The following is a 22,035-nucleotide window of genomic DNA, read 5'->3' as shown; positions in this document are numbered from 1 at the left end:
CTAACAACACTTGCAGTGCTCTAATCAACTTAAAAGCACAGCCTGAAAAGGGCAGAACTGGCTTCTGCACAAGCTGTTCTGAACTTCTTTGTGTATCTTTGACTAGAAGATGCACTATCGTTCCAGCTAACTCTCACCATTTAAACTACATGAGACCTACTTTTCATAATATTTTAAGTAGAATTAGCTTACATGTTTGGCTTTTTGTAGCCCCCAACTTCCTTTCTTTGTGGAATTAACTACAGAAACAATTCACCCTATAGAGCTTCATTTTAGGATGCAGCCCTGCCTCACGTATCATCTGTTAGTGATAATCAAGAGCAGCTTGTTTCTGTGTCCATTGAAAATTTGCCAGCTGTTCAAACAAAGTATGCTTTTACTTTCCTGTGTTCAAGCTTGGTATCACTTCCTCTAACTGCTTGAGTTCCTCTGTACTTATCCACATAGATGATTTTTAACGAGTTAAAACTTCCATGATTCTGTGATCAGTACTGTTATACTACCATGTTCACATCTCAATGGAACTTTAAGTTACAGCAGACACTGCAGCTTGGCAGAATTAATCCTTGTTGGCCCTATGGAGTCATTTTGCTATGGTTAAGCAAAGCCAAGGAGACAGATGGAATTCTGTCTTTTGCCTAGATTTAAATGTGTATTATTGTCTTTCTTGCTTAAGAGGTGAATGGTGGGTGAGAGAGAAATATCTAATGATCAGAGTATGATTCTTGTATGTAGGCCCAAAATTAGGCCCACATCAACCAGGAAAGTCACTCTCTGAAGTCTCCTAGCCTACTGGAATATGGCCTAACCTCAGGTCTAAAACATGTGCTCATTGTCACAATACTAAAAATTGTTCTGTTTGAAATCTAAATTATCAGAATAGCACAACCACCTCAACTTCAGCCTAGAAACTAGCAGTCTTACTCTTTTATGGATCTGCACCATTCTGCCAAACATAACATCTTCTGAGTAGGAGCAGACTTTTTCCTTTCACAGATAAAACCAAAGTAAGTTGCAGAAACTACCGAGAGGTAGCAGATGATAGAGAGTTTCTGGAAAGACTTTTTTTCCTCCTCTGTACCACTAGAAAGCTTTAACTTACAGGTTTGAGTGAGGTGTAATTCACAGTTTGGTTTGATTTATGGTAGATTTTGGAGACTGACATTTAAAAGCGCTGTTCTACAACATCTGAATGTCTCTTCTCTCCCTTGCTTGTTGAAATTGGATGCTTCCTTGAGGCTTGTATCTTAATCTCCAGTGGGGGTAGAGGTGGTGTAATTTAACTTGAGTTGTGGTTTGAACCATCATAGTTGCTGTGTAGACTGTGTTGTTGACCAACCCTTTCACAAGAAAAAGTCCACTAAAAGCAGTACTGTCCTGGGTAAGCTAGTCTGCCATGTGAGACTGCTTGTTAGGCACAACCATAGGAGATGTCTGAAAACATGTATTAATAAGCTCTTATAATACACATACAGTCATGTAAGAGAAAAATGTCCATTTATTAAATGCAATTAACTGTGCCAGTTAGTAACACTTGATATGGCACTGATTTGCCACTTAGTTACTGGCTCAGTTTTGAGGAAGAGAATCTGCTGCCTTCCTTCAAAGTAGTGAAGAGTTCTCGCCTGTGGCAATTCATACTTTGCCTCCTTAGGAGAAAAATGGCAGAGCCAATCACCTATTAAAGCAAGGAATTTGAGCAAAGAAAGGATACTTAAATAACTAAGAAGTGTTTAGACTTTGTCTTTAGATCAAAGTAACTCCTGTTACATCATCTTGGTTGGATAAAAGCAACTGCATTATACAAGACTTCCCACAACACTCTTTCAGTGTGAGACCAAGGAAACAACAGGATTTAGTTTCTGAATATATCATGTCTAGACTTAGCTTTGTTTTTTCATCTGCATCATTGTGAGATGGTATTTGCTCAGTACTGTCAGAAAATTTAATATTGACCCAAATATTGAGTATACTTTTTCCTTCCCAGTATGTCTACATAATTTGTATGTAAAAAAAATACAGAGACTTACATATACAGTTTCTTTGACTAAGTCAATACAATTTAAATACTGTGCATCAAGGCATACAACTTTTTCGTGGGTAAATTTACTTTTTTTTAAAGTTGGAAATAATTATCTAGAGGCAGTTCTGTATTTATTTTACTTTGAAGATACTGTGTATTACTATCTGGGCTAATTTTGCAGAACTGCCTCATGGTGTTGAACTGTGAAAGAGTTTTAGACTACTATTCTTTAAACAGAGAAAGGTTGTTCTGGGAAACTTCCAAAGTAGTTCCTCAACAGACAGGTGTACAATATAGAATCAAGGCAGTACAACATCTCCATATGCACAGTCCTCTTCAATGGCAAGATTGTACTCTGTTCCTCTTCCACCTTTATATGCGCTTGTCACAATTCTCAGCCACCCTCTTTCACCCTGTAAAGAATTAATTTGCATTGTGAATTAGAAAACATAGCTACAGAAAATGTATGCTAGTGAGTCTGTTCTGTCTTCCAAATGTGAATGATTTAAGCAAATCTAGGAATTCACTCAAGATGAAGTATAACACTGGGTTCACAGGGCAACTTTGTTTAAAGGGGCAGTCTGCTCTGGTGAATTTACACCCTGCTCATCTATTCCAGTTATGTGACTTGATTTTTGCCTACAGCTAACAGTAACAGCTTTGCGTGTCCAAAGGAGGCCAACGAAGCTGGTGAAGGGTCTAGAGCATAAGTCTTATGAGGAGCAGCTGAGGGAACTGGAGTTTGGAGAAAAGGAGGCTCAGGGGAGACTTTATTGCTCTCTACAACTCCCTGAAAGGAGGTTGTAGAGAGGCGGGGTTCAGTCTCTTCTCCCAGGTAACTAGTGATAGGACAAGAGGAAGTGGCCTCAAGTTGTGCCAGGGGAGGTTTAGATTGGATATTAGGAACAATTTCTTCACCGAAAGGGTTATCAACCATCGGACCAGGCTGCCCAGGGAAGTGGTTGAGTCCCCATCCCTGGAGGTATTTAGAAGACGTGTAGATGTGGTGCTTAGGGACATGGTGTAGTGGTGGTCTTGGTAGTGTTAGGTTAACAGTTGGACTCAATGATCTTAAAGGTCTTTTCCAACCTATACGATTCTGTGATTCTGTAATTTACAGTTGCCCATCACAGGAGCTGCATGTCCACAGAAGGGTAGCGTTTGGGATGGGGTTGACATGACTCAAGTAACTTTGGCTGAATATCCTTGTCTTCAGATTAGTTAGGTTTCATTTTTTGATTGCTAGTCAAGTTCAAAGAAAGTTTTACTTTTCCTATCCACAGGTTAGCTTTACAGCTTCCTGTTTGCAAGTGAAAAACCCCAACTTTCCTCTAAAGTCATTCTACAAATGTGTTTGTTCTCATGTTTCCTTACCCAGGGTTCACCCCACGAGTTACGAACAATCCAGTATTCCGTTCCATTATCTACACCCCAGCCAGCCACAGATACAATGTGATTTACCACAGGTGAGGGGTTGTACTCTGTATAAAGTCCTCCAGTGTAAGCATCCAACTTTTCAGTAGCCATTATACCACAGCTGTAATAAAACAGAGAAAGCATTTTGATACAAGGGGATCAGGGCAGGGGCCTGGCTAAAAACAATTGTTTTTCTTGCATTTTGACTTCAGAGCTCAATTTATCTACAAACAAGCTGAAGTCTGCAATTAGTGCAGAGCTGCTAACATATGCTAGAGTGGAGAAGTATACGTCAGTCATTAGAATGAGTTTTAAGTATTTCAATCCTAATATTACTAGTAAATAAACATTTTTTTACCATTCAAGATTTTTTTTTTTTACCTAATTGGTCCATTAGTATAGATTTCTGCCATCATTTTTTCTCTTCCACTGACAGACCCATAGTCAGCAACTTTCCAGAGAGTGTAGTTCTTTATCACATGGCATTCTCCAAAAGTGACACAAGTTCCACACTGGTTAAACTTCTTACACTCTACAAACCAAAAGTGAGATTGTCACTGCAAGAGAATGCTTTTCTTCAAGTGAATTAATGATATTGCACTAAGCTTTTTTCCTTTTAAGTTATTAATATCTGCCTCAAATAAGTTAATTACTTATACATACTGTCTCTGGTGAACTAAATTCCTTTCTGGAAACCACATTTAAAGCCTCTACAATCACTAGTTACTATTCTTTACTTCATAGGCATAAGTGCTTTGATGAGGAAATGTTTCAGATGTGCTTCTCTAGAGATACCGAAACTATTCCAGTCATACATGACCAGACAAAGGTTACACTTCTCCTTTGTTTAGCTTGAGGTGACACTTGTAAATATTTCAGTACATTAGAGATTGTATATCACAGACATAAGAGATTAAGTTTAAACTATTTAGCTGTGCAAACTTGTCTGGGCATGATTTAATGCTATGCTGCCTGGCTAGAGTAAGAAGACACACACAGGCCTGTAAAGAAAACCTGTTCTGTCAGTCAAACACTGAAAGGCAGGAAATACTGCCTTACACTGAAAACCCAACAAAATTATCTTTTTTTAATATTAAAATCTGCTAAATCTGGGATGAAGCCTTATGGCAAAGCAAATAGGCATCATACTTTGATCCTTAGCTTGGTAGTTGTTGCAGGTCTCGTCTGGAATGCCATGGTCATGGGCATACTTCCAAACACCTGAGTGGTCTCCACCTTCACAGGATCCTGCATCAGCACAATCAATCACGTTCTGAACAGAGAGGTAGGCAGAAGGCCATGCACCTTTTCTCTTTATGTTGATTCGATCTGCAAGGATAAGAAACTGGTTTTCATTAGTGGAATATGTGGGTGGTTACACATTGCAACTAGTGTTAAAACTGTGTCTCCTTCATTGAACCTGTAACTGTTTGCAGGTAACAGTACTTGTGGTTGGAAAAGCCTCTGCTGTCAGTGAGGCACATAGCATCACCCAACTCAAACCAGCAGGCTGACTTATTATTGTGGGTTTCCATTAGAATTTTTTTCCATTAAAAACTCAGCAAAAAATATGCAGATGAGTAAGATCTGTTTAAAGCCTTGAAGTGCCCTAGACCTCTTTTAATTCAAGTCACAGCTTCTGAAAAGTTCCAGATCTGTTCCTGGCTTTGACAGCAAGGAGTTTTCAAATACACACCGTAAAACCAGCTCTCACTAGCCTCTTTTCCAGGAGTAAAGATTTATGCATAAACCCACGCAGGGAGTCATGAGCCCACAAAGCCCGGTCTCTGGCTCTGAGAGATAGTCTTCACAACCTTAAAGCAAGGAAAAGCTTTCAGAAGTACATCCTCGCTGTTATGTCAACATCTCACTGTTATCTTGCTATCTCAGACAGGCACTGCCACCCTGCTGCCTTACTTGGTCAGAAACAACTAGCTTACTTGGCAGAAAAGCTTCCTGATAAGTATTTGTAAACTGCTTCTCACAGTGCATTAATGGTCTTAACTGATGCCACTGTAGTACTTTTAATCCTGTTAGTACAAACAGCATTCAACTATGTGTGACAGAACTGGGAGGTGTTATCCCAGTTTAGTCTTCCAGCAAGAAGAAAAGGAATGAATGCTGTAACTATTCACAGCAGTTAAGAAAAAATATCCTGATTTTTAAAATCAACCTTTTATACTTATAAAGATGCAATACTGGCCTACCTACATACACAATTAAGTTTTAGCTAAAGTTAGAGTTAAGAAGTTGCTATATTTTCTGTCCTAGCACTTCACTACATCATGGCAGGTTTCATACGTGTCTGCATTCTTGTACTGCTTAAAGAACAGGTCCTTTGCAATTCCTGCTGTCTGCTCTCACCTGCATTGTCCTCCCATTTCTGCACAATTCCCTCTATTTCTCCTTCATAGTTAATCCTCTTGCAGCCTCCCTATGCAAACAGTACTTCTGCAGCACGTTACTGTTGCATGCAGATCATGTATTCTCTCTAGAGAAAATATTTCTCCAACTGAAGCAAACCCCTACTTCCCTTTTCCCCAGAAAAAGGCTGATAGATATCTGCTGAAACTAGATTTGTCTGTCTGCTGTGCTAGTCAGCTCATTTGAATGACAGGGCTCATGAAGCTAATACCCTGCAGGCCCTTCCCACGAGAGGCAGCTTCTTTCATTTCCTCATATCCAGGCATCACTGGAGCAGCGCCTCACTGCTGTAGATGTAGTGCAGCAGGCTGAGGTACCAAAAAAGGGAAGGAGATGCGGTAACTGCTTTTGCATCTGCTGCTACCATCACCATGCCTCCAAGAAGAGGGGCAGAAAACCCACCTCTTACTCCAGGCCCTACAGCAGTTTGGCAGGAGCTGTGAACATATTCCTTCTGCAAACGGCTTTTTAACCGTGCCAGTGTTCCCCCCTCGCACAATTTTGTGAGGGTGGGGACAGTCTCACCGATTGCTTTCTCTATTGAAACCTTCAGCTGCCAGCTTGGGAATTCCCACTATTCCTGGTGCATTCACAGGCGTCTCAGCCTCGGTTTTTGCTGCATTAGTCACTGCAGTAATTTGGCACCTCTTCTTTATACCAGCTATTTTGTAAGCTGAAGATAAACTTCCTTTGCTTCCCAAAAACTATACATCACTGGGGGCGACGGCTTGGCGGGCGGGCAGGCAGCAGCAGCCCCAAGCACAGCGTACCTGCTAGAGCGCTGGTGCTGCCGTGGGCCCAGCAGGACCCGCAGTACTGGGGGATGTGCTGGTTCCGAGTGGTGCTGGCATAATTGACGCCGTTGACGTTCCTCCAGTCCCAGCTCTGGGGTAGCGCGGAGACGTCCAGGTACTCGTGCGGGCGGGGGTAGGTCCTGCGTGGAGGCAGAGAGAAGAGCTACCTCCCTTGCCTGCATTGGCAGGCAAATGAGGGGATTTTTTTTTTTTTTAAAAACCAGTTTTCACGGAGTTTCGTAACGAGGCTGCGAGTCCGGCGAGCCGCACGGTCACGTGACAGCGGGCAGCGTGACCGGTCCCTGCCCGCGCGGTCCCATGACCGCCCCTGCGCCCCATCCCCATCCCCCCCCGCCGATCCCCCCCGGGAGCCCCCCGAGCCCCGCGGGTCCAGGGCTGCCCCGAGGATCCCCCCGAGCCCCGCCCGGGCAGCGGGGGGTCAGGGCCGCCTGCCCCGGAGAGCCCGCCCCGAGACCGGGCGATGCCGGGTTTGCAAAGCCCCCCGTGCAGCCGGGCGCTGCGGCTGGGCCTGGCCCGGCCCCTTCCCGGGGCGGCCCCGGGCTCCCCTCCCGGCCGCCGCTTGGAGGGGCCCGGGGGAGGCGGCAGACCCGTGAGGGACGGGGAGGCGGGGGCGAACCTCACCTCAGCCCGGGAGCCTTGCGCGGAGCCGGCTTGTAGCAGTGCTGCCCTTCCCTGAAGTAAAGGCCGGCGCGGGCGGGCGCGCAGAGGCAGCCCCAGAGCAGCAGCAGGAGGGACGCGAGGCGCTGGGACGGCCCGGCCATGCTGTGAGCGGCAGCACCTCCTCCGCGCCGCGGCCCCGGCGTTTGAGGGCAGCGGGGAGACCCCGGAGGGGCGGGCGGCCGCGGGCCGTGGGCGGTGCCGGCGGGCGGAGCGGCCGGGGCGCTGGGAGGGGCCCGGCCCGGCCCGGCCCGGTCAGAGCCGGCACGGCCCGGCGGGGCGGTGGGTGCTCACCTGCGGCGGATGCGGAGCCTCCCTTGAGTTCCTTATTTCGTGTTTATCGACGTGCGTCTGATGGAAGCTGGACTTAGTAACGCCACGTACAGCGTGTACGTCGCTAAGTCCTTCCTAATGGTATCTAATTAATTTCTTAGGGGATAAGGAGCGAAGGTAGTGAGAGACCTGAAATCGCTGCGTCCGCGCTCCCTGCTCTGGGGCCGTGAAAGCTGCAGCACCCACGCCACGGGCAGCCGCCGGCGGGGTGCACTGCGGGGGGTGCGGGTGTCCCCAGGGGAAGTCTCCATCTCACACGCTCGAAAATGAAGCAATTTTGATCACACACATCGCCCCGCCCCCCACCCCCCAAAAAAAAAAAAAAAGGAAGAGGAAAAGCTATTAAAGTATTGTGATGATTCAGTATATGCAGTTGCGGTCAACACAGGGTTTGTGACAAGGGGACTTGTACCTGGGACAGATGCAGACCCTGTGTGGCTGGGTGACGGGTTTCTCTACCTTTGGCCTAACACATCAGCATTGCACAAGACTGCGCCCAGCGACTGTGTCATTGTATAAAGCAGGCAGGCTGGCTTTTTTGTTTGGTTGGGGTTTTTTGCTAGTCTCAAGTTTTGAATTTCTCGAGCCCTTTTATGGTACAATTCACAAAGGAATACAGGCCTGTGTCCGTTTTTTAGGCTATTCTTTAGGGGTCAGGACATTTGAAGATTCTTTGTTATCTGCTACAGGATTTAGTCACCTGTAAAAATAGTTTCCTGATTTTCCTGCAGAAGGTTTAAGTATCTGTGTGAGCAGACTACCAGTCTCTTTTCCGTACGTTGGCTGGAGCTTTCATGTTTGGTAAACAGGTTTAGTAAACCACAGCCAGTTCTTCCCTCGTAGCCTTCCTTCCTTCGCTCTCAGCACTTTTTATAAAAGGCATGAGGTTTATTAGCTCCACATTATGAACAGAGAAACTGAGGCACTGAGAACCAATGCAACAAAAGGAACAGCAGAGCAAGAGCTGACCCCGACTACCGTGCAGCTGACCTTCTTGGCAATTCATCGAATGATCCAAGCTCAACAGTAACTGCGGTTGTGGCAGGAGGGCCCAAGTAAGGGCACTACCCAGCAGATGAATTCACATGCCGCAAGCCCCAAGTTTGCGCCGGGTCATAGATCTGCAGCGTGGGGAAGGTAACGAACTGCTTGGTTGTCCACTCCCATTGTACCAACACTTATTTGTTTAAACATACGGGCTCACTACGCTGATGATACCCTACAGTGGGCAGTCCTGCCTTATGGCCTTTGGAGCACTGCCAGAGGGAGGCAGTCTTTAAATAGTTTTTCTTACTAACTGAAAGGAAAATGTGAAGTAGGTAGTCTTTACTGCCTGTTGAACGCAACGTTTTTTGGTAGCATTCCTAAGGCTGATGTAGCTAGCCCAGATTAGTTGAGACTAGCGTCAGCTCGTCTTGTAGCCATTCACAGCTCTCTCTAAAATTACCTGGTGGCCTGTAGCCAGGCTTATCTCAATTTGAATAGGCTGCCTTCTCAACAATCTTCTCTGCTACTGTGAAAAGTTAGTTCCTTTCAAGCAAACCATATTTTAAAAAGAAAAGTGTCCCAGAACATCTCCCTGCACATGCGTATTTGCTGCTTGTGGGTACTGTGGTGGCATTAAAAAAAAACAACAACCAAGAAAAACAGAAACAAAAAACCCCTTAGCAACCAAAAAAACCTGGCTGGTTTGTGGTCTTATGCCCATCACCAGGGCTTTGGTATCTAGGGCCCACTCTGAAGGCAATGGGAGCAGTGGGCAGCCTGATAATAGACACTGCAGGATGGGCTGGTAATAGCAGTGCCCAGCGCCAGGCTGCTCCTAATCTCCGCAGTGCCAAAAGTCCCTCGAAGCCAACCCTTCCGCCACCATCTCCTCTTTCTCTGCTGACGTTCGCACCGCTAATCTGCAACAGCACATGTTCACTGGCTGTGCCTGGGAAGCGCGCTGGGGCAGTTAACAGGCTTGAGGTTTCTCAGGGCTGAGGAATGACAGGCCTGCAAACAAAATCTACAGAGAAACAGGCTTGTCATGTACCAGGTTTGGTATAAAGACCTGGAGGTTCACAGAAATGCAGTTGGGGAGGAAAGGGAAAAGAGGCACGAAACCACCTCTGCTTCACAAGGCACCTCAGGTACTTTGTGCATGTGCCATCATTTTTAAGACTCTATAAGGAAGTGCTTCAGAGGAGGCGCATGATTCCAGGGAGCTATTTTTAGCAAGAGAAAAACCAATGATGTTAAGTGATTGCATATTTCTTTCACTTCCCTTTTTTTTTTTCTTTGCTTGCGAGATGCTCTCAGTGAGTATATTTATTGCTGAAATTATTTTGCCAAATTTTTTGGACAGTGAATTAGCGTCTTCAGCCTCTTCATAAATTGTGGCTATTGTAGATTAAAACATTGCATATTTTAAGTAGTATTTATTTAGTGTCAGTAGCTCTCTGACACATTGTGTCAATGCAGCTCCTATTCAGAATGCAGCAGTTGAATATACAACTCAGAATTGCACTATTACTTTTAGCTAAGCATGGTTGAAGAAAACAAATATGAAATGTGCATGAATAAAATGAAATTTGCTTTCAAAGTAAATGTCCAAATAACTTTTCCAGAATTTTCTCTTAGGAAATTGTAGATGTCCACTGCTATTGTAGAAAGTAACTACAATGTGGCAATGGAACATAACTGTTATGTTGTCTTGCTGAGTAAACTAAACCATTTAGGGAATACTTATTTTTTGGAAAATGATAAAACTATTGTGTTTTAAGGAAACAAAATTAATCCACCTGACTTTAAAGTCTTGCTTTTATTCCTCCCTACTGAGGATGGCTCACAGCTTGGCAGAGGATGACAGAATGTTTGCTAGCTACTTTTTTGCAAAGCACTTCTGGTGCTAAATGTTGTCTTAGGAGCAGTGGTCTGTTCCTCCATTGGCTGGTGGAAGAAGTGGAAGTCATCTGTAGTGGGCAAGTCTGGAATAAGCTGATTTTTCTTTTGGAACAATATGGAAGCTCAGACATTCCTTATCTCTAACAACCCATAAAGTGGTAAAGTAGTTACTTTCAATGAGTCAAGTCCTTCCACTGTCATCTTTTTATATGAAATAACTTAAGGTGCTTTCCTAATTATAGTTCCTTTTCCTATCCTTAAAAGGAACACTTGCAAAGCACTGGCAGTCGTCTGATATGTAATAAAACCACTATAAGCTTCCAGAAGACAGTCCATTCTGGGTTTCTGTTGCTCAGTGATATCAGTCCTGTTTATCAGCAGGCAACATGACTGTGTCATGTTTTGCTCAGCCTTGCATCGTTTCCTTTAATGCAATGAAACATTTCACACAGTGAACATTATAGTTAACTTCTGTGGAACTGGGTTTTCACCTCTAGCATTTTTCCTGGCAAGTTATGTAATACTACATCTCAGATATAAGAAAATAAGAAATATAAGAAATACTGTATTTCTTAATGGCAGGAAAGGAAGAGAGAGAAAGAGAGAAGAGAGAGCGAGCACCTGTGCAAGTTAAGTCACAAGTTGATTCCGATTTTAGATTGGCTGAAATGGATGGATCCTTATTAAATGTTTAAGGAACATATATCACTGAGACTGCAGTGTTATATTTATGTTTTACAAAGTATTTTTTTGTTATTGATCCTGTCCCCCTCCTTCATGCAGTTGGACACTGAGACTGACGCTTATTAGGGAACTGCAAGTTGGCCTGGCAGTGCGCTGAATGTTGTGATTATAGGAAGCTACTGCTCAGAAGTTGTTATTGCTTTTATTATGGATGTTGTCCTGTAGGACTCATATGATGTTAACATTTACATTATGTGGCAGAAGCATATGTACTTAATAAATTAAGATAGCTCATTTTTGCCTATAGTCTCTCTATATACATATATATTAGTACATATATTATGTATAAAATAATGAAACAAACACAAATACAATGTGCACAGATATTCATGAATCACACTGTTTGCTGCACAGCGAACTGGAATTAATTGTAAGGGGCACGCGTGACAATTTTCTTTCCCAAGCCGCTCAGTAATATACCTGTGCTCTTGTACCCTGTACACAGGCAGCGAGTAGGTACTTTGCCTCCGTGTGGAACACTTTGATGAGCAGCCTGAGGAGCTGGCTACTCCCCTTGCTGGCTGAGTGACAGTCCCACTGGTATAAAAAGGCCCCTTGGGCCAACTGCACTGGGTGTAGCTGATACAGCAGCCGAAAGAGGGCTTGTTCTGGGTACTGCAACTAGAAAACCTGTGTTAGGTTGTAGCCACCAACAGGTCTAAGCTACACAAAAATGCGTGAAATTGTGCATCTTCAGATTGGCCAGTGTGGGAACCAAATTGGAGCTAAGGTAAGGTCTCTTTTCAATACTGGTCATTAGCAGTAAGTGCTATCAGTGGTAGCAGGTCAAACATCGTTAACAGATGGGGACTTTCGGGGGGAACAATTACTTTGTTAACTCAATGGTAGGACGCAGGGCACGTTAGCAGCCAAATGAGTATTTTGATGTGAAAGTCATAAGATGGGCTTGCTCCTCATGCAAAGGTTAATGTTAAGACTGTCAAAGAATGAAACATCTGCAAGAACTATGGCACAGTGATTACAAGTGCTCCAGGGCATTCCTGCTGAGCCTTACATTCCCAGGGGCACTAATCGAGACTGCAAAATCCTGGGACAAGTGAAGGAGCCGGTAATTCCAGGGCTGTGAAGTTGTGATGCCAGTGCTTTAGTTCAGCCATACAGCAGTAACTCTGCCACACTACAATCATTGCTGTGGGACTGTATTAGTCAACAGAATGACCTGTGCTATCAGTGACCAATTAAGTTTTTCTAAAAGTGGCACAAAGCGCAGTTAAGGATTCCTGCCTAACTGGCCTCCTGCGAGAGGTAGTCATGTCATTTGGAGTACTTTCGTGTAGTTCACACACTGCCATGCTGTTACTTAGAGAGAAGTAAAGCTCATTGCTGACTTTGTGTGCTAGGAGAAAACAAACAAACAAACATTGCTTTTTGCTGTGTGATGCCCATCTTTTTTTTTATTATTAATTAGTAGGAAGTTGTCAAAAAGAAGTACCTGGGTTAATTTGGGTCTGGGAGGTCTTTGAGGACACACAATAGCTGAAGGATTGTTCCATTGTTTCTTCCTCCATTTCTTGCTCCCACAAATCTCACCTTAATTCCTTTTATTGGAACATGAAGCTGTGGATGGCCAGGGAATGTCATGTTACACCTAGATAGTTTGAATGCAGCCAGTGTGATAGTTGGAAGGTTTGTATTTTTTTCTGTTGGCTTTGACCTGGAAACGCTTATATCTAATAAGACCTGTAGAAAAGCTCACACACACACACACACACAAAACCACCATGCACGTGTGGGCAATGGTGTATTTGTACACTCAAAATAAGACTGGATGCTAAACCAGAAGACCTTTAAAATTAAAATAGCCTGGTCATTATAGTGGGTGGGTGTGCCTACATTAACACTGCTGTGGCTGCTGCCTAGATAAGAGCCCCAGTACACGACATCCATATGAATGTCAAGATAGGACATTTAAGACCAACATCTGTTTGTGGAAAGCATTGCGCACATACAAATTCGTCTGAGCCAGCTTTGCCATAGCATGACAGGCCTCAAAGCAACCCTCCCCAGTCCACCCCCGACTTTTTTGTTAAGCTCATACCAACTAGTATCTGTGTTATTTAAACTAATATAAATTTTCCTTTACTATAAAGGAAACAAATTGAGTGCCTCCACCTATTAGTGCATGGGTGATAGATAAGCAGCATAAATGGTCTACTAAACTTTTCCCTTGAACTTATTTGGGGAGGGGGGAGAGGAGGATCCCTGCTCTGATCTAATATGTAAATGGCAAAACATCCCCCACTGCAGGCACAGTTCCCACTTTATGTGCAGTCAGACGTGAGCACAGCAGAGCTGATGCTGAACACATTGTGCTGAAAAAAATAAATCTTTGTGAGTGTATTGAACCTCTTCCCCTTTTCAGTTCTGGGAGGTGATAAGTGATGAACATGGGATTGACATCGCTGGAAACTACCGTGGGGATGCATCACTGCAGCTTGAGCGAATTAACGTGTACTTCAACGAGGCTTACTGTAAGTGCTCAGCACTCTTAGGGTGTTGGCAGAGCAATTTGCAGAGCCAACATGAAGGTTAAAATAAGTAATTAAAAAAAGAGATATCCCCAAATCGCTGTAGGTGGGTTGGATTTTTCAGAGTAGATTATAAGCCTGTCTCTTCGACTTCTAACAGTAATTGTTCGCATTCATTTTCTCTTGTCCTAGCCCATAAATACGTGCCCCGTTCCATCTTGGTGGACCTGGAACCTGGTACGATGGACAGTGTACGGTCTAGCAAAATAGGCCCACTCTTTCGACCTGACAATTTTATTCATGGTATGTACAGCATGCTGTCAGCAAACTAACTAGAGTCAACTGTCCCAAAACGGCCTTTTAAATCTTATTTTTGTAGCCTTTAAAAATTCTGTTGTTAACTTTGTGGCTGTTCTTTCTGTAATTCTGTTTACAGGTAATTCAGGTGCTGGAAACAACTGGGCTAAGGGCCATTACACAGAAGGCGCTGAACTGATTGAAAACGTCATGGATGTGGTCAGGAATGAGTGTGAGAGCTGTGACTGCCTTCAGGGTTTCCAGCTCATCCATTCGCTTGGTGGTGGTACAGGCTCAGGTATGGGCACGCTCCTCATCAACAAAATCAGAGAAGAATATCCCGACAGGATTATGAACACTTTCAGTGTTGTGCCTTCACCCAAAGTATCCGACACGGTCGTAGAGCCGTATAATGCCATCCTCTCCATCCATCAACTAATAGAGAATACAGATGAAACTTTTTGCATTGACAATGAAGCTCTATATGATATATGTTTCAGAACTTTAAAGCTCACCAATCCCACCTATGGTGACCTCAACCACTTAGTGTCCCTAACGATGAGCGGCGTCACAACCTCACTCCGTTTTCCTGGTCAACTGAATGCAGATCTGAGGAAGCTGGCTGTTAACATGGTGCCCTTTCCTCGCCTGCATTTCTTTATGCCAGGCTTTGCTCCACTGACAGCTCGAGGTAGCCAACAGTACAGAGCCCTCTCAGTGCCAGAGCTTACTCAACAAATGTTTGATGCACGCAACATGATGGCAGCCTGCGACCCTCGTCGTGGACGTTACTTGACTGTGGCATGCATCTTCAGAGGCCGAATGTCTACCAGAGAAGTGGATGAGCAGTTGCTGGCTGTCCAGACCAAGAATAGTTCCTACTTTGTGGAGTGGATCCCTAATAATGTCAAAGTGGCTGTGTGTGACATACCACCACGAGGACTGAAGATGGCAGCTACCTTTATTGGCAATAACACAGCCATTCAGGAGCTCTTCATCAGGGTTTCTGAGCAGTTCTCAGCTATGTTCAGAAGAAAAGCATTTCTCCATTGGTATACCGGTGAAGGTATGGATGAGATGGAGTTTTCTGAAGCAGAAGGTAACACCAATGACCTTGTGTCCGAGTACCAACAGTACCAGGATGCCACTGCAGATGTTGAGGAATATGAAGAGGTAGAAGTGGAAGCCAGCCCAGAAAAGGAAGCACTGTAAAAACAATGGTAATACCAAAACAATCTCCAAATAAGCCTGTTGACACTCACTAAAGAAAAAAGCAGTAGCCATCATCTGCATACCGACAGTAACACCTTTCTTAAGAATTTTTTCTCTGCATCTGGCCAAAATATATCCAATATTACAATACAATGCTTTTGAAATTAATAGCAGCTATGCTTTACTCTCCTAAACAACTGTTGACACTGAATCTCTCCCAAAAAAGAGCCACTATGAAGACAACTTGTCTCATAACAGCCTTTCTCGTAAATTTATTCACTTTTAGAATATTATCACCAGACACTGAATGTAATATAAAGCCTGTGTGTATGTATCAGGATCATAAGCAACAGCAAAATATGCTATCAACTGATCAGATTTATTTATTCTCAGGTGAACACAGTTCATGTTTTGTTTGTGAACTTGCTACTGTTTTAGGAACACGTGCACATCTGTAAGGCCTATACAGGCAGTATCTATTTTATTACACACTCCACAGACTGATCTAGATGTGCAGACAAGTTCAGTACCTTAAGTTGCAGGGGGAGGGGAGGGGAAACAACATGGGGCAAAAGACTGAACATGTACATTCTTACTTTTTTTAAAGTAAGTACTGTAATACTTTTATCACGTTGCTGGCATATATTATTGCAGAGCTTGTATTCATTATCAGTGTGGTTTGCTTCTATTTCAAACTATAGCTTGCGTCATATTAGCAGACAAAGTTGTGAACACTGTGTAAAAGTTCTGGTGTGGTATTTTTTTTTTCCCCATGTACTAACTACTGTAAATTTTCTTCCTATCATTCAGTACAGCAAAATGGATGGAATGGTTTGCAGCTAGTTAGATACAAGTTCAATGGCAATCACTACATCAAAAACATATCTTCCCTTCAGGAAAAGTTTCTTGCCATTCACAGCCATCTACTTAAGACTGTATTTATAGTATTTGTTAAAATAAAAAGTATATACCATTCTATGAAATACTTTAGTACTTGAAACATTTGATAGACAAAAATCATAGTTTATTCTTGTAAGGACTAACTTTACATTAAAAAAATTGAGCTTGTTTTATTATGCTCTTAGAAGAGTTTATTATTATACAGTGAAGAAAGTAATGCCTCATGTTTGAGTCAACAGCAGAAGTGTCTAGGTGAACACAAACCTGAAGCCCATTCTGTAAGCATGCTGTATGCCTTCCTGTGGAGTGGGACAATGTTAGCCTTGCTGTGAAGACACACAGCAGCAGGAACATGCAAACACTCCCCCAAACCAACACAGCTGAAAGTACAACTTCCCCCCACCCCAGCCAAGATCTAATGGACAAACAGGACAACCAGGTCACCAGGCCCCGTCAGCATGGGTTTACAGGGCAGGTAGGTGTCGGTCTCTTCTCCCAAGTAACAAACAATAGGATGAGAGGAAACAGCCTCAGGTTGTGCCAGGGGAGGTTTAGATTGGATATTAGGAACAATTTCTTCACCGAAAGGGTTGTCAAGCATTGGACCAGGCTGCCCAGGGAAGTGGTTGAGTCCCCATCCCTGGAGGTATTGAAAAGCTGTGTAGATGTGGTGCTTAGGGACATGGTGTAGTGGTGGACTTGGCAGTGCTAGGTTAATGTTGGACTCGATGATCTTAAAGGTCTTTTCCCATCTAAACAATTCTGATGGAGTGTCACTCTTTCCCAGTGAATGCATGTCCCTCTCCCTCCCAGTAAAGTGACAAGGTGGTAACAAGGACAACCAATAGTTGAGTGACCAGAGTACAGTCCAGGGATTTCTACACCTCCTCCCCCACCTCATACAGGAAGCCAGGTCCCCAACTCCTGCTGCACTGCTCAGTGTTCCAGACAGCTTTGGAGATTAGATCCCCTGCAGCACATCCATGGCAAAATATCCTGCTTCCAGTTTAGTCTTAACACTAAGCCTCATCAAATTGATTTTCACTGAGTTAGTTTCGTTCTAAGCACAAATGGAAGATGAACACCCTGACGACAGAGAATTTTAAAGTCAACAGCGTACCACTTCCAGCAGAGAGAACTGACAGAAGCATTTTTAATTATCAAAATTATATGCCTCCATTCTCTGTTGACTTTAGTGAAGAAAATTTTTTCCAAAGTAATCACTAATCATTGAAATGAAGTAAGTAGGCAAAAAAGTTTTAAACAACACTTAAATCGCTCACTCATTGATGTACCTGAAATATCAGCATGAAATCCAACAAGAGTGATTAGAGTACAGTCCTTAAAAATAAACATTTAAAAATAAACATTATTTGCCTTAAAAATAAACATATTGTCATGGTTTAGCCCCAGCCGGCAGCTAAGCACCATGCTCACTTCCCCCCCGGTGGGATGGGGGAATCGGAAGAGCAAAAGTAAGAAAACTCATGGGTTGAGATAAGAACAGTTTAATAATTGGAACAAAATAATAATAATAATAATGAATTATAATGAGAAGGAAAACAACGGGAGAGAGAGAGGAACAAAACCCAAGGGAGGGAAAAAAGGAAAAAAAATAAAAATTATACAACCGCTCACCACCTGCCGACCGACGCCCAGCCAGTCCCCGAGCAGCGATCGCTATCCCCCGGCCAACGCCCCCAGTTTATATACTGGGCATGACATCATATGGTATGGAATAGCCCTTTGGTCAGTTTGGATCAACTGTCCTGGCTGTGCCCCCTCCCATTTCTTGGGCACCTGGCAGAGCATGGGGAGCTGAAGAAAAAAAAAGTCCTTGACCAATGTAAATACCACTTAGCGACAGCCAAAACATCAGCGTGTTATCAATATTATTCTCATACTAAAATCCAAAGCACCGCACTATACCAGCTACTAGGAAGAAAATTAACTCTATCCCAGCCAAAACCAGGACACCAAATGGCAGACCGTGATAAAAACAAGTCTTCTGTTTTAAGTGAACAGATAAATGTCTCTGCAAAATGGAGTACTTTGTTTCAAGAGGAACGACACTTTCCACACATTCATTTGTTTAGCAGAAATTACATTTATTAGCATGCTGATTTACATACAGAGGCAAGTTTTACAGTTACTGTGATGACATTATATTGCAGAGTCTTGAGCTTGCCTACAGCTTTGCAGTTTGCTGTTAAGAGTATTCACCACAGATCAGTTCCTATGAGAGATTTAAAATACAAGTTATTCGATTCAAGAATATGTACAAGGCACACTTCAAACAAAAGGTAATACTGTTTAATCTCAGATCAGGAATAGAAGCTGTTGTACTTAGAACGGAAGAGATTTCAGCTGCTCATGATGTATGCAATGTCACAAATAAAGGTACAAGTAGCTTCTGTCTTTCACAGATAGTAGATAACCCTTACACAAATAAGTCTGCTGATTACGAGAAACAGTAGTTCAGAGAGGCTGTCTCTTGGCTTATTAAAGTAAGAGACAGGAAACCCATGAACATCACTGCAGAACTCAGCTGTTTTGTGTAAGTCCCTAACAACTTTGACCAAACCCCAAATGGTTCAAAGCAGAGCTTGATAGAGAAAATATCTCCTTTTACTGAACTGATGAGATTACGCAGTTTCCTATCCCACACATCACCAGGATGCAGAGACATCTGCGCACAGTTGCACTAAACCAGCCAGCAATCCGTTCCAGTTTCACACACGAAAATCAGAGCCGATTTTCCACATATAGCACGAAATCAGCCAAGCAGTTACAGACTGTCATTAACCCGACTCACACTGGGAAGCCAACACTCCTCGTACAAAAAGCTACAATAAGGCACCCCCGCCCATTCAATTAACTTACGTTTTATTCCTTCTTGGGTTTCACAGTTTTCACATTGGCCATTGCTGCCCTCTCTGCCTCTGCTTTGTACTGAGGCTTCATTGCCGCTCTAACAACCTGGGCACAGATCTGCGAATACCGGATGTAACTAAAGACAGGGAGAAAAGGGGGGAGAAAACGAAGGTGAGAATCAAACGCGCCCCAAAAGCTTCTGAGCCACTCCAGAGGCGCCCCTGTGACCCCCCCAGCTCTCCCTGCGAGGCCCACGCCTCCGGCCGTTACAGCTATCGCAAGCAAGTCGCGAGAAGAGCCTTGTCGCCGCCAGGCGGGTACCTGAGCCCGGCCTGCCGCCAGTACGCCACCATGGCTGCGGGCAGCGGGTCCGAGGGACACGGGGGCGAACAGGCGGCTCCGCTCCGGGCAAGGTCAGCGCCCACCGGAAGGGGAAAGATCGCAGCGCTGCGTCCTAGCCAATCAACAAGCAAGAATGATCCCTCCGCCAATCGAAATCCGAGTTACCTCAGGGAGGCTGACCAATAGCAACTACCCAGTCGCCCCTCCAGTCACAAGCGCTCTCCTCTGGCAGCGACCAATCAGAGAGCAGAATAAGGCACGCGACTCCCGGCCGTTCCTCTTGAGGAGCCCCCGCCGCGGACCGGCGCCTTCCCCTGCGTTGCGGGAGCTCAGCGCTGGCCCGCGGCGGGGAAGCTGGAGGCGGCCAGCGGGGCCGGGGTGCTGTCTTCCCGCGGGCACAGGGATATGGGCAGCACCACACTACAGCGACATGTTTCTCCCAGTCGTGTCGTGTCCCGCCCCCCCCCCCCCGGTAGGAACTGTTCGGGAGCAGTTTGGGGCCTTCCCTGTTTGGGAAGGCTTCAGCTCTGCCTCCAGGTGTGGCCAGCTGGGACCGGCCTCGGGGGTCCAAAAGAGCGTGTGTGTGTGTGGGGGGGTCTCCTGTCATTCAGAGCCGGGAATTTGCCAGAAACACAAACACTACACGTCAATTACCTAAAGAACAGAAATTAAAGCCTGACTCTTCTATGAAGCTAATGGCTAGTTATATAACACGTTAGGTATGTATTAACTCATTGTAAAGTAGTACTGTTGTAATCTAAGTATCCAAGAAAGTGGTTAAAAGCATGTTTTTTCCCAGCTAAATCAGTTGTCGTTGCCCATCTATGCCATCAGTTCTTAGCTTTTTCTAGCTAAGACTGTAAAGAAGAAAACTATTTACAAGCATGTGGAGCCAATGATTTTTATAACATAGGCTGTCTTCAGTTCGGAGTTTTAATCTACGTGTGGCCAAGCTGTGCCATATTCAGAATTTTAGCCCATCAGACATGATGCCTTGGCATGGGATTCTTTTGGATGTAAGACCGTTTATGCGTACACCTGAAATATATTCAGTCATTTGCTTTAAACAGATTGATAAAAGACAACCTAGCAAACTAGAAGCTATCATCATCTGTCAACACTTGATGGAAAAATCGACAATTTTCCATATATAAGCAAAAAGTTATGAGAAGACTCGAATCATGTTTGATAAGGAATCAATTTGGTCCTAATCTAATGTTAATTTAGATAATTAGGACTAAGGATTTAAGGAGATTATGGATTGGGTTTTTATTAAAATCCTTGCATTTAAGTATGTATACCTCTTGTCTCTATTCCTTCCGTCCAGAGCCAAACCACATCACAAAATGTGTAAGAATCCTCCAGAAGCTGTACAGGCCTTGAGGAAACGCTGGTGACTTTGGTCCTCTTTGCACAGAGGCCTTGTGACTTCCTGCCAATTTTGGTATCTGCTGAAGTGCAAATCCCTGGAAATCACACAGTGATTTCACATCACTACACAGTGATGTTTTCACTTACAGTACATTTTTTAAAGCACAGAGTAATTTTTCAGCTTTATTAGAGATCTCACTTAGTCCAGAGCCATTGCAATTAACAATCCACACGTCATAATGTCAGTATAGATCCACCAGAACAAACAGAGCAATTGTTCACCAGATATGTCAGAGTCTGTCTCCAGGATAGCATATGACAGTAAGAGAAGACTGCCTGTTAGTGTAATTAGTAGGAACACCAACCAGGAAGAAAGAGTGGGAAGATGCAAAGAATTTCCTGACCTTAATTTGCCTACTTAATACCTCTACTGAGATTACTGAAGACAACTCTAGTTAGTGCCAGTTGTGATGACATTTTGAAAGTGGACACTTTGGGATGCTACATTACACTAGGTCCTTCCATCTGGATCAACAACTTGTGAATTTTTTTTAATAACTGCTAAACAACTTTGCTTCCATTGAATTTGGGACTCATTTCTAAAATCCATGTATTACAATCTTTCCTACTTAATTTTAAAGAAATAACTAGTATAAATGAGGCAGAAAATAATTCTTATTTCATGCATTTATTTCCTTATTTATTTTTTGTGCGAGCCATTTTTGTCCTAATTTTGAGACATACATGGCATATTGGAGCAAAGCTTTCCAACTTGTAAAAATTAAATCAATTAAAAAATGCTTGTTATGACAGGCAGCGTTTTTAACACAGAAAGGGTGCCAGTGATATGATAGTGAAACAAAACACACTTGTTTTCTAAAAACCCAACTATAACAATGATAAGAAAAAGATACAAGAAAGCACCAAAGATTTAAGGAAGCCCCTCTCTCTATGCAACATATTTGATGCCACACAAGTAACTGCACTACTTACATATATTGATAAAGGGATGTTATATACAAATGCTGTTTTAGTGGTAACATCTGATCATTTGATAGGTAAAATAATTATCAATAAGGTTATTTAAAGCCTCATGGGCAGCCCAGGCTGCAAATATGTCTTGGCAGAAAATAATTATACTAGCAGAGGTGGACATCTTTCTTCCAGCTACCTGTTCCTCTGTTCCCGCCCCATACCTTCTCTGATTCCTCTCCCTACCCCCTGTCTCTCACCTGCTCTTTTTTTTCCA

The 22,035-nt window shown here is 43.6% G+C and overlaps 3 protein-coding genes across 3 annotated transcripts; 1 reads left to right on the top strand and 2 right to left on the bottom strand.

Annotated features, from left to right (window-relative positions):
* Positions 1-1,480: 1,480 nt before the first annotated feature.
* On the bottom strand, positions 1,481-7,530 carry CTSZ (cathepsin Z). Its single transcript, XM_072878738.1, has 6 exons — positions 7,300-7,530; positions 6,634-6,797; positions 4,589-4,768; positions 3,821-3,971; positions 3,398-3,560; positions 1,481-2,436 (listed from the first exon to the last, which is right to left on the bottom strand). The coding sequence occupies exons 1-6, from the start codon at positions 7,437-7,439 to the stop codon at positions 2,323-2,325; spliced, it is 912 nt and encodes a 303-aa protein (XP_072734839.1). The 5' UTR covers positions 7,440-7,530; the 3' UTR covers positions 1,481-2,322.
* Positions 7,531-11,965: 4,435 nt separating this feature from the next.
* TUBB1 (tubulin beta 1 class VI) lies at positions 11,966-17,492 on the top strand. The gene is made up of 4 exons (XM_072878739.1): positions 11,966-12,031; positions 13,685-13,793; positions 13,983-14,093; positions 14,227-17,492. Exons 1-4 carry the CDS (start codon positions 11,975-11,977, stop codon positions 15,297-15,299), a joined length of 1,350 nt encoding a protein of 449 aa, XP_072734840.1. The 5' UTR covers positions 11,966-11,974; the 3' UTR covers positions 15,300-17,492.
* Positions 17,493-18,286: 794 nt separating this feature from the next.
* On the bottom strand, positions 18,287-19,532 carry ATP5F1E (ATP synthase F1 subunit epsilon). The gene is made up of 3 exons (XM_072879143.1): positions 19,395-19,532; positions 19,083-19,209; positions 18,287-18,435 (listed from the first exon to the last, which is right to left on the bottom strand). Exons 1-2 carry the CDS (start codon positions 19,424-19,426, stop codon positions 19,086-19,088), a joined length of 156 nt encoding a protein of 51 aa, XP_072735244.1. The 5' UTR covers positions 19,427-19,532; the 3' UTR covers positions 18,287-18,435; positions 19,083-19,085.
* Positions 19,533-22,035: the final 2,503 nt, after the last annotated feature.

The sequence above is a fragment of the Ciconia boyciana genome, chromosome 14 (genome assembly GCF_034638445.1).
Source record: "Ciconia boyciana chromosome 14, ASM3463844v1, whole genome shotgun sequence".
Classification (NCBI taxonomy): Eukaryota; Metazoa; Chordata; class Aves; order Ciconiiformes; family Ciconiidae; genus Ciconia; species Ciconia boyciana.
This window is presented reverse-complemented; position numbering and strand designations above follow the sequence as displayed.

What these genes read in the sequence shown, in the direction of transcription:
- CTSZ (XM_072878738.1), bottom strand. Translation starts at nt 7,439, where the DNA reads ATGGCCGGGCCGTCCCAGCGCCTCGCGTCCCTCCTGCTGCTGCTCTGG. An exon ending in CTACCAAGCTAAGGATCAAA is followed by an intron (nt 3,972 to 4,588) that starts GTATGATGCCTA and finishes TTTGGTTTGTAG; the next exon opens with AGTGTAAGAAGTTTAACCAG. An exon ending in ACTCGTGGGGTGAACCCTGG is followed by an intron (nt 2,437 to 3,397) that starts GTAAGGAAACAT and finishes AATTCTTTACAG; the next exon opens with GGTGAAAGAGGGTGGCTGAG.
- TUBB1 (XM_072878739.1), top strand. Translation starts at nt 11,975, where the DNA reads ATGCGTGAAATTGTGCATCTTCAGATTGGCCAGTGTGGGAACCAAATT. An exon ending in GGAACCAAATTGGAGCTAAG is followed by an intron (nt 12,032 to 13,684) that starts GTAAGGTCTCTT and finishes TCCCCTTTTCAG; the next exon opens with TTCTGGGAGGTGATAAGTGA. An exon ending in ACCTGACAATTTTATTCATG is followed by an intron (nt 14,094 to 14,226) that starts GTATGTACAGCA and finishes TTCTGTTTACAG; the next exon opens with GTAATTCAGGTGCTGGAAAC.
- ATP5F1E (XM_072879143.1), bottom strand. Translation starts at nt 19,426, where the DNA reads ATGGTGGCGTACTGGCGGCAGGCCGGGCTCAG. An exon ending in TGGCGGCAGGCCGGGCTCAG is followed by an intron (nt 19,210 to 19,394) that starts GTACCCGCCTGG and finishes CCCTGTCTTTAG; the next exon opens with TTACATCCGGTATTCGCAGA.